The 12,233-nt window shown below is 38.5% G+C and overlaps 1 protein-coding gene across 1 annotated transcript in view; it reads left to right on the top strand.

Moving 5' to 3' along the window:
* tdrd15 (tudor domain containing 15) overlaps positions 1-11,850 on the top strand; it is a 29,456-nt gene extending 17,606 nt beyond the window's left edge. Inside the window, exons 4-8 of the mRNA XM_030123913.1 lie at positions 380-549; positions 4,807-4,834; positions 5,440-5,624; positions 11,548-11,655; positions 11,768-11,850. Of these exons, the coding sequence (XP_029979773.1) occupies positions 380-549; positions 4,807-4,834; positions 5,440-5,624; positions 11,548-11,655; positions 11,768-11,850 (574 nt within the window). The remainder of the gene's footprint in view (positions 1-379; positions 550-4,806; positions 4,835-5,439; positions 5,625-11,547; positions 11,656-11,767) is intronic.
* The last annotated feature ends 383 nt before the right edge of the window (positions 11,851-12,233 follow it).

The raw sequence follows: 12,233 nt of genomic DNA, 5'->3' as shown, positions 1-12,233 counted from the left end.
TTCCTCCTCTAGATATTGTCAGTGTTGTAACAATGCTTGCCCAAAAATATAATGTAGTCAGATAAAACAACAAAAAGCCCTCACACAGCCTCCAGAAGAAAGGAAGAGGCAAACTTACAGCTTGGTTGTCCTCATCAACATTTTTGAGAATTTTTTGATCATGGATCTTGAAACTACCTCAGAAAATCCTTGTATGATCTGTTGGTCAATTACCCAGCCCTTGTTTGAACATTTTCTAAAATAATATTAAAAGTAAAATCTGTGATGTATTCATTCAGCCTTTGACTGATAATAGTAAATCTAATCAAGTCTGTGTTTTGATCTCTAGCATAGGGAGTACTTTAAAAACCTCATTTTCTTTGTGTGTCTGTCTACTCAGGTTCCAGGAAAGGAGGCCATGTGAACGCTGCCCTTATAACCCAGAAGGTGAGGAGGGGTGTGATGAAGAGGAGGCGGATGAAGACTCAGAAAGGAGGTCAGATCATACTAGAGCCGGTGATGAGGTCGAGGGGACTACGGCACTCAACGTTGAGCTTGGATCTCCAAAATGTAAGAGAAGAATTAAAATAAAAGCATCACGTTGGTTTGATATCCCACCAGATTACTGGGAGTATTTTTCCACTTGAATCTGACCTAATATTTCTATATGTAATAGTTGAGTTTAGTTTTGGTTTTGCCTCTACTAGGTCTATATTTGGTACATCTACAGGGGTTGGACAAAATAATGGAAACACTTTAAAAATCAACAAAATATAATTTAATATGGTGTAGGTCCGCCTTTTGCGGCAATTACAGCCTCAATTCTCCGAGGTATTGATTCATGCAACTTGTGAATTGTTTCCTAAGGAATTTTAAGCCATTCTTCAGTTAGAATACCCTCCAAGTCTTTTAGAGACGATGGCGGTGGAAATCGACGTCTTACTTGAATCTCTAAAACTGACCATAAATGCTCAATAATGTTGAGGTCTGGGGACTGTGCCGGCCATACGAGATGCTCAACTTCATTAGAATGTTCCTCATGCCATTCTTTAACAATTCTAGCTGTATGGATTGGGGCATTATCATCTTGAGGTGAAGGTGTTTCCATTATTTTGTCCAACCCCTATATGTTGCTCAGTTGCTTCATATTGTCAGTAAGAAATGAACTGTTCTCTCAAGTAAATTATAAACCAAATAAATGAACCCCTGACTTTACCAGTGCAGTCTCAGATCAGAGTAGCATTTGTTTGTTGGTTCATTTTAAATAGTTGTTTACAGCTTGTGATTTTTTTTTTTTTAACTTAAAATGTTCATGATGGACACTTGTATGTATCCAAATCATGTCCATGTAAATGTTTTAATGTTTTTAAAGCAGAGACTGAGAACAGATCAATTGCATAGATATCTCTGTTTCAGTTACTTTATATTTCGTCGTCGTCTTCTCTCTTTGCAGGTGTCCTGATATGAAAGACCCCTGTATCTTGCTGGCATTTGTTAAAAGCAGCAGTCTAACAAATGATTGATTCCACAATAACCAGCTTCAGATGCTAAGGGGCCAGTTCTGTACTTGGATTATTTTAGTAAGACTAAAGTTAATTCTTGTTGCATTGGGGATTTGATTTAGCAGCTCCATGTAATTTTTTATTTCATTAGACATTGTCATAGTTATTGGTATAGTTATGTTCTTTTCTTATATGTTTTGCTTACATTACACTCAGTAGTGTAGTTTTGTGTATCCTCTATTTAAAGATGCTCTTACATGGGTACTAAAATGAACCATTTGTTTTGATGTGATTCACATAAAGAAGTGAAGCAGACATTTTGTTAGTGTTTCTTTCAAAAAAGTTTAATTTAAGGTTATTGAGTTTAGTAAGAGCATGAAAAGAAGTGATTGGATTACTGAAATGTAAATTGAGCTCTAATATAAAGTATTTTGAGTTGGAGCCAAATTAAATCTTGGTTGATGCTTAAGTCAAAGGTGATGCGTGCTTGGTTACTTGTAGACAGGAGATTGGGAAGGGAACATAACCACTGGGGGGCACTGTGTAACCAGTTAATAGATGCTGTATTCTGTACCTCTTAATAAAAAAAAAGTGTTATGTTTTATAGTCAGTATGACAATAGAATGTGTCCTTTGAGATCCAAGGTGGTTAATATTGTGTAAACAGTAACTACTGGTTATTATAGAGGAAACAAACTGAAAATAAATATGTAAATGAATACAAAGTGGTTGTAAAGCTAATCATTTGATCTGTTTTCATGCATGCAAACACGATGTGGAAACCACAAACTAACGTTATGTTATGTAATGGCTGTTATGTAGTGACCATTATGTTTACCCTTAGCATTAAACAGCCTGAAATGTAACTGTTTTACATCATGATGATATGCCATCATCATGTGGTCTACAAGTTTTTGGAAATAAGATACTATAGTGATAGATACTTGGTTAAGATGAAGTCGAAAACAAATGACAAAAGTGCTGGTTGGCTGATATTTTCTAGATATATATGTTATTACACATGGATTTGTATAATTTTATATGATAGATATATAAATCTTACAAGTGATGTGAAAACTTAGTGAATTGACAGCATTAAATTCGTACTAGGAGCCTTATTTAAATGAAGAAATGTGTTACTTAACACTTAAGCACTTCTCCCTCTAAATATTTGCATGGTTGTGAATAAACATTTGATTTAAAGTCATTTAAAGGTCATAGCTATTTAGTGTATATTTTACTTAAATTTTGTATCCATTACAGATTCAGGTGTTTCAGTACCATCAGTTACATCAGACCTTGTCAGGCGTCAGAAAGAGTTCCTTAAATGTGTCTGGCTCAACTCTGGGACTATGAACCCAATTTACTGATTCTGAATTTACTGATTATTTTTTTGATGCCTTCTCCCTTTTATCACCAGTGTTGCTGTATGTAAAGGAAGCTGTGCCCCTTCCCAAGATGCTAATGTTTCTCATGCCAGAAACAAGTCCTTTGCTCATAGACACAGCTGTCACAATGCCAACTATGTGGGGATTTTTTTTAGCTGTTTCTGTCAAAGTGAGCACTGGTAAGACAGTTACTTACATATAGGGGAAAACTGAACACAATATGTTTAAAGATGCCCCCATTTGTCCCATCCTCAAGAATGTGAGGCCAAACCAAGGTTACATGTCACAACAAGGTAGCAGTTTTCTGTCACCACTTTATCCTTACCTCACATCAAACAGAATAGGGAACAAAAGACAAGTGGTGTGACCTAACTCTTCCACAGAAAGACAGGAGAGAATGTAATTGTGAAAAAAAGGACTTCTCCTTCCTTCTCCCTACTGTCACACTATTTACTCTATTTACAACATTTACAATATTAACTCTGCTCACAGCAACTCTCATCAGCAAAGTCCAAACAATCACAAGGCCTCCATTGATGGAAATGGGAAGAGAGACGAGAAGGGGGGGGGGGGGGGGCAAGAGAGTCAGCACCAGCCAGCTTAAATCTTCACTCCAGCCAATCAGCTTGTGCCTCTCCGTCACACACCTGTGGCTGATCGACACATACTCACAGTAATGGGCTTTATGCACAACCCCACTACTTCCTCAACTGAAGGCAGCTCCTTTATTTTCCTGTCTTTCATTATTAGACACACTGATTAATCCGGGTGTTCCTGACCATAGTAGTCACAACAAGAAGAAGCAGGCCCACCCGGATTAATCAGTGTGTCCAATAATGAAAGACAGGAAATAAAGGAGCTGCCTTATGTTCAGGAAGTAGTGGGGCTGTGCATAAAGCCCACTTGAGGCACTGAAGAGCGGGGGAGAGAGAGCTGTCCGTAAACAAACAAAAAACTAGAAGCACTCGGAGAGCACAGACCTCCGCCAAGGCTGATCAGTGCCACCCCCCGTGGGCCCCCCCACCTCCGATCACCACCAAAATGTAATCATATCTTCCTTATCCCATTTCCAACAAACCCTGAAAATTTCATCCAAATCTGTCCATAACTTTTTGAGTTATGTTGCACACTAACGGACAGACAAACAGACAAACAAACCCTGGCAAAAACATAACCTCCTTGGCGGAGGCAATAAACAACTGCATGACCCATCAAGATCACACGGGTCATGACAAAACCAATACTGTCTTTTAATTAGATTTGCTCTGTCGTTGACAAAATGTAGATGAACCTATTCATACATACTAACCCACTGTATTTGTGACATTTTTCAGTATTAGCATTTACACCTACTCGTAACGCTTCACCATGAATACAAAACACTTCCCTCGAAATTTACCCAGTGCATATATATTTTAAAAATATCTATGAAGTCTGCAGTGACCAGTCAAACACGGTTGCAGCTGTTATCTGGACAGAAAAGTCAATGCAAGTGGTAAAATATTGTGAATTAGTTTTTGTGTGTGTTGAAAAATTGGCATAGTTAAATCTTGAGCTATATTATATCATGTAGTGTCCATCACCTCATTAGATTGTCCATCACCTCCTAGACAAATGAGTGGCCCCAGCTTTCCTCCCCCACCACCACCTCCATTTTATGAAAACAGTATTGGTAATTGGAACTGTTCACACCAGCAGAGGATTTGGACTAAGAGCTTGAATCCACGGGACTATGCCCAGGCTCCGCCCTAATCAGCAACCCTATGAAGATGGTGTCCTCACCGCGTGTCATTCCCCAGCCAGAATGAACTGATAGCATCACTGATCTTCCATCTCCAAAGTACATTCAACACCATCCTTTTTTTAAATGAAGAAGTCAGAAGCTGACATAATTCTAGCTACATTCTGCCATGTTTTGGAGGTTGTGTTCATCCTCAGGTTGTCGGCAGGTGTCAGTCAACCTCGGGTAGTTACTGGCATCAATGGACAGTACTACCTGTTTTCATCCAGACCATCCTTGGGGTTATTTTGTTTATTGCTGCAAGAGGTGATGTGTAATGTGTTGATGTGGGATTTTAAGACAAAAAAACACCACTTTGAGATGAGATGCTCAAAGAAGAATGTTTATTTCAAGACCATAGTTGTGCACAGATAGGAGTCCACCCAGGAACCAAATACAGTCGGGGTATGAGAAGAGATCTCTGTCAACTGTTCAAAACAAAGACAAATTTATACCCAGAAGTTATGTCAGGCGCTTACTGCACTTATTAGACACAAGACAATTCTAACAGTTTACACTAAAGAAGCCCTGTACACTTCAGTGTGGTTTACAGGGTGATATTTTGATAAGGACATCTTAAGGAGAGAACAACATCATCTTCACAAAGACTAACAGATCAGGACACTTATGTCAGACTAATCAGCAGTAACACAACTGGGACACAGTTTTTTTCAATGATTTCCGTAATTGTCAGTTGACAACCTACACGGAGATTCACAAACCTGCTGCTTGAAACAAACTATAGTCACCTGTAAGAAGGCTATTTGTAAGTCAGTCATGTATGTGCTCAGGCACATAGACACAGCCGAGCAGATCATGGGGATGATGTATCTCAAATATAGGTTTGCCAGGCTGTCCTACCTCCAGCCGATCATCATGGACGGTGAAGCAGGGAAGTATGAGCAAAGGACTATCACTGACTTTCTTAGACTAGAAGCACATTCAGCTCCTTTTGTTCAGTACAGTGATTCAGAAGGTTGGAATCACCTGACTGACTACCTTCTGCATGAACACCAACACCAAAAAGATGCCATCAAAACACCACTGCAGGGCACCTTTGCGCAGGCCTTCCACTTTGACCATGCACACATGATGTTGCAACAAAAGTTAAAATTTTATCTGGGGCTATGTTGTCATATGCAGTTGTGGATGAAAACTGGATGATTCTGTCATGGATGATGGTGCAGTCAGCACTCACCTCTGATGAGTTCATGTAACATTCCTTAAGACTCATTTAGTGTAAAACAAAAAAAAAACAAAGTACCAACTAACACCCATTTGCACCTTCCACAGTTATTGACTGAAACTGGTTGAAGCATGGCAGAGCAGACATTTTCCTCAGCACAACACTGTCTAAAGTTAGAAATAATAAATAATCTGGTCAAAATGTAAATGTACAAACTTAACCTATCATGTCTCATTCTTTAGGAGTTACCAGTAAAATAATCATTGTATTCTATGAATAAAAACAACATGATAAGACATATGAACAGCTTTTAACACTTGAGTTTTAGAACACTTGAGTTATAGTGTTTTAACACGTAACAGTTACCTGTGATAAAACTCTTTGGGATCAGTTTCACTGGTGAAGAGCCATTCAACAAATATTCATTTTACACTGATAAGGGAGCACCAGCTTCAGCATCCATTTCAGGTTTAATACAACTCCCTCAACACTCCTGCCCTGTTTAGACACATTTCAGTGGATGCTTGTTCTTTCAGGTGTTTTGATTTAGAAGTAGACTGCAACCTGTGCACAAAACAGTAACGTGATGTACCACAAGATGGAGCAACAGGTCAAGCTATACTTGTGTGTTCTACACAAGTGGTGGAACTGGTCTGATAACTACATGCAAAAGTGTCCTCGAATCCACTCATGAATACATAAAATTGAGTGTATATATATATATATATATATATATATATATATATATATATATATATATATATTAACAGACGTTCATATCTTTAATGTCTTTACTGCAGGGTTATTGTAATTAACGGAATCTAAGACTAAACCCTAAATTAACCATGAAGCAGTCATGTTGTTGTTTCCAATAAAATAGAAAATCATGTTTTCAAGAAAAATAAAAACTAAACAATGAATGAGTGACATGATGTGACAGGAACTACAGCGAAATGAAAATGCAGATTAAGTCACTTTTTTATAGTGTTTTTAAAGTTTTGAGTGGTGCAGGATCTGTCATCAATGTCTTCCTCATAATAGCACCAACAATAACACTACAACTAGTCCCGCTCAAAAATAATAAAATTAAAGCCACATATGCACTCAGAAAAATAAAAAATAAACTGAATAAAAATGTACTAAACAAACTCAACCCTCAGCTATTGAACATACAAATCTATAATAACACTTTTACCTGTTTGTTTGTTTTTTTTTTTTTTTTTACTAGGTTAATTCCAGTGCCATATACAATCCACCCAGTAGATGGTGATATTGTTCTATAGTATTGAATGAATGCGTTAACAGCAGTATTTCTGTGACTGATGGCAGGTTTGTAAAGCCTTCACGCTCTTCACACTTTGCTTCACTGACTGGAATAGCCTGCCAATATGGCATTAGATGGACAGGGGTGACTTAAGTGTTTTATTAGTGAGAGTTTTTCCACTTTAATTCCAGGCTCTTTACACTCATCTTTGAACATGAGTATAAAAGAAGAAAGTTTGCTTTAAGACAAAAAACAAACAAACACACAGGCAAAGTATTTGTGTGTATGTTTCTGTGATTGTGTGTATGTGTAAGTGTGTCCAAATACCCTATAATCTTGCTCAAGTCTTACAGTGGAATCCGAGAGCTCACAATGCAGTCTTTGTCTTGAGTGGAGAGCCAGCAGGTGAAAACTCCGCTTCTGACCTCAGAGAAACCATGTGATGTCCCATAACTCTGTCTTATCTACATGTATGTGTGTGTTCATGTGTGTGCACTCTGTAGACGGACTCTGTGTACTCACATTCATGCCTGAGTTAAGGTGTTTGATCGTAAGTATGTTTGCACTGGATGCATACCATCCAAGCTTAACTATGTTTAAACCTTTGAAGATTAAACTATATTTAAATGGCTCAGTTCAGCTTAAATTAACCATAAACCCACTGTGGATTGTAAGCATGACAAACATCCACTCAGGTAATTTAGTGAGGCATTTCATCAAATTCTTATTTTTTCTTGTGAAAGGAGAAAGATCTCAGTTACAGCCAAACAAACGTATCCAAGTTATTCTTGTATTTGAGTCAAATGAATTGGAAAAAAAGGTTGCTTCTCCATCTCGAAAGCTATATGAAGCTGCTCTGGTAGCAGCTCCAATTCAGTCCTGAGTTGCTCCATCATCACGTACAAATATGGATTCGGAGCGGGGCCCGGGTCTCCTGTGCCAGGCTGACAAAGCTGAGTCTGTGCTGAGCTGAAGCAGGCCAGTGGGCCATGGTGGCATGACAACTCCACATTCAGCCACTGACATTTCAACAGCCATTTACACGACACTCTGCCACCAAGACACTCTTTCCTTCCATGAATTAAGCAGCTGCACTCACACTGGCAAGGGTACAGATGGCCATACTATGCATTTAAGTGGATAATTTATATGGTTATGCTCATTTAAAAGACCGTCACGGGCATATTATGTGTGCTTACATTTACTCTGGCTGTTGATTCACTCTCACTCAAATTGGTTTGCTCTGACTGATGGCCTTTCCTCACTAAGAGGTTTTTCTCTATGTTCAGGCCTCTCATCTGCATGCAAACTGTGGAAAAAACAGAGATTAAATGCCTCCCAAAGTGGACAAAATTCGGGTTTGTGTACATCTGTGAGAATTTTTGAAACAATATTATACTTCTATTTGCACATTCCTATTGTTGCTTGTCTAATGAACATGTACCTGTTTATGTCTACGTCTGACACAACAAAGGCAGATATAAATTTGTCTTGACTCTTGACATTGGTTAGCCCGTAGAATTACCAAAGCATGGCTGAAGATTTCTTGACATCAGTGTTTTACCTGTAGATTGAGATTACACAGACATATTAGTGAGTGGAACACAAGTGTATTAATGTATTGGTGAAATCTTTGAATATGAATTTGCACTTTCAACCAATACATATAAGCTAATGTCGTTTTTTAACTTAGCTTGTCACTGATCGTTGGCGTCATGACACATTAAACCCTTTGTATCTGCTCTCTCCAATATGACCTGATCCACACCTATTTAAGTGCAACAGAAACAAGGGTCTGCCTGTGTGTTTGTAACCATTTTTGCATTCTTATGTGTATGGTTGTGTGTTTGGTATTCAGTAAAACAATGACTGAGTGACAAAAATGGAAACGAAAAAATATCTGTTCAGAAATATATCAAAATTAGCATAAACGGGAAGTGACAAGAAGTGCTGTTGCAAAGGTTTTGTGTGAAATCTTAAGTGCCATCAAAGGGTAAAATTGCAGATTGCAACCAAAACCCCTTGCTTCACCCTCCCTTATGGTGGGCAATACACTTGCCAGTGTTTGTTATGTCTGGACTTTGTACAGTGTCACCTGTAAAGTTGGAATAAAATATTGTGACCTCCTCTAATGAAACGATTGCGACAATGTGATTTATTCTTGATAGATAAAGCGTAACTGGGACTCAGTATGTAATCATAACACCACGTCAAAGGTGATTATATTTTATATTTTATATTATATTATGTGTAAAAATAGGAATAAAAAGAGGAAAGTGTCTGAAACAAAATTATTTCAACTTTATGGGCAACAGTGCTGTTAAGGTGATACTGACCTGGTCTATATTGTCATCAAACTTGACGTGTTCAATTACAGATATGAATAATATAGATAAAAACATTACAGAGCTGCTTTAGATTCACCAGAACAACTTCATGTTGTAACTTCCATTCTGTCAAACATCTTTTGCTTTCACAATTTTTTGTGTGAAAGGAGAAAAGCTCTGTATTCCGCTATTAATCATGTGAAGTTTTCATCAGACTCTACCACTTATAAGAGCTACCAAATCCTGGTTAGTTTAACAATGCATCTGTGCTCATGTCTAATGTCATCAAATGTTTCTGTCTTGTTACAAACAGGTTTTTCTGTTGTTTGTTTTCTCCAGTCCTCACATTTTTAACCCGTTATTGTCAACTGTCGCAAATTTGCATCAAACCATTCCCATTATGGAATCAGCTGAGATAGCGGACGCCATCCCCCAATGCTGGTTCAGGTACATTCCATACATATTTAGGAACCTTTGGCAAGCATTTGTTTTTGTAATCTGTTTTATTAATTTTTTTATTACTACTAACCATTATGCCTGTTGATGCAAATTTGCATCATATTTAAATTTCTATCTATTTAATGCACTATAGTCAAATTAACAATTGCCACTTAATTTAGCATCTACTTGACTGCAAAAACACTATTTATTATTTTTTAATATACTTATGTATAAATTCAGTCGGTAATGTATTAACCCTTGATGGGTGTTGTAAATTAGAGTTCATTATATGATACTTGGATTGCTGTGTTCAGTCTCAGTGTGTCAAAAACTGAAAATGCATTAATAAATATGTTTGGAGAAACAATTGTTGGGAACTTATGAGCAATAGAGTGAAGAATGTGCCCAGCGAATGCACGTATTTTCATTATTTCAGTCTGTAATTACATGCATGTGCAGCATCATTGTGCATATATTTTCCTCTTTGTTTGACTTGGCGACTGTCACCAGCTGCACGCTGTGTTTGTGTTACCCTCCACTGGATTTGGATTCGGACCTTCAGCTCAGCAGGAACGACTAAGAAGAACATGACACATATTCTCTGAGGTGAGTTTCCCCACACTTGTTGGCACTGTGGGCAGGAACCGATGCCCAGTGGGGAGGTTGAGAGGCTGGATGTGTCCCCAGTAAAGCATCCCTTGAGGGCAGGGCGGACTGGTAAATTTCAACTCAGCAGAAGTGACGTCGTTGCTAATAAACGGCGTGTGTTCATACCCCCGTCACACACACAGACGTAGAGTTGCTGCGCAGCTAAGTCGACTTGAACCAAGCTGAGTTATACATCTGCACTTTATATAAAAATGAATTCAAAATCCAGATTAGTTTTACAGCCCAGGAGAATAAGTCACAGTCTGCCAGATTCCCACTCTGAATGATAAGTTGAAATATTAGGGGAAAGTGAAAGCACAACATGAACTAAAACAACCTAGATTTCATGGTCTTTACCACAGAAACTCTGCTTGTTTTCAGATGAAGTAACCCTGGTGTTGGCCCGGAATGGCCTCTGTGTTCACTTTTTTGACTTGACACCCACAGGGACAGCAGCCTTTCACGCATAATTTCATTGGCCTTTTACTTTTGCGGACAACAGCTCACAAACATCCAAATAAAAGAAAACAAACAGGGGAAAGTTTTGTCACCAGGGTATGTTTCTGTGCGACACAGCATTGGCACAAAACCTTCTTAAGGACATTTGCGGTTTTTACTGATTTTCCTCTATGTTTGCCACCATGTGGAAGATTGTATGTTGTCATTGGCAATATCTGAGGGACAGGCTGTTAGAGAGGCTATCCAGTGACACCAAGGTTACTGTCTATTGGCAAGCCAACAATCTGGATGTCTTTAAAGCCAATAAACATTAGAAAATGAAGCCTTTGTGGGTTGCAGTGCAGTTTCACAAACATTAGTTGCCCAAATTACATACAGTATAATCCCTAAAAGAATGCATCCCACTGACTGCGGGTGGGCCTTTGGCATTTTCCACTTTTCCTTCTGTATAATTGCTTTTTTCAAAGAAATCACCTTCAATCATTTGTGACATTTTATCAGGACAACCTAAAACCTTCATAAATATATTGTCAGGTATATTTAGCATAGGCTTGAGCTCGCACACTGCTGTCAGGTGTACCTTTCCCCATTTACCGCAAAAACCTCATGTGGAGGAGTCTGTCAGGAGCCACTGACAGTAACAGAGGCTGCAGCTATTTCCTTGTGGCCTGGAATAGCAGAGGTATGGCTCCTGAAATCACAAACCCTCTCATCAAGCCACCGGTATGGATTCCATCTGTATCACATTACTACCTCTGTGATCTAGGTGTTCCTGCTCTGTGTATGTTTCTCAGTCTTAACATCACAGAGCACAGTAAACTCTCCTGAGCTAAAAGCCATTGAGTCCTCCCTCCACCCCATAGGAACCCCCTTCTGAGATGGATATCACAGCAACATAAATGCAAACTAACACAAAGCAGGATGGCTACCAGGACTGGCTCCAACAGGGGCCCAGTTGTCTCAGCCCTGACATGTGGCTGATTACCAGCTGCTCTATGAATAATAGTAGACAGACAGTGTCTTTAAATCTGTACTCCTCTCATTTTTATTTTCTTTATAAACAATGGCTTACTTTCTACCAGTAACATGACATATCCTCAGCTACTTTAGCTTATCATCTTTGACTGTTTTGATTTGGGAAAGCCTTTAAGTTTCATTCTGCATCAATAAACATGGATTTACTAAACAGGCTTAACCCTTTATTGGACAAGAGACTATTTTTGGTAATTTCCACATCCATTACAAGACAGTGACGGCAAC

Source organism: Sphaeramia orbicularis, chromosome 20 (assembly GCF_902148855.1).
Source record: "Sphaeramia orbicularis chromosome 20, fSphaOr1.1, whole genome shotgun sequence".
Lineage (NCBI taxonomy): Eukaryota > Metazoa > Chordata > Actinopteri > Kurtiformes > Apogonidae > Sphaeramia > Sphaeramia orbicularis.
The sequence above is the reverse complement of the archived record's forward strand: the minus strand, read 5'-3'. Positions and strand labels throughout refer to the sequence as shown.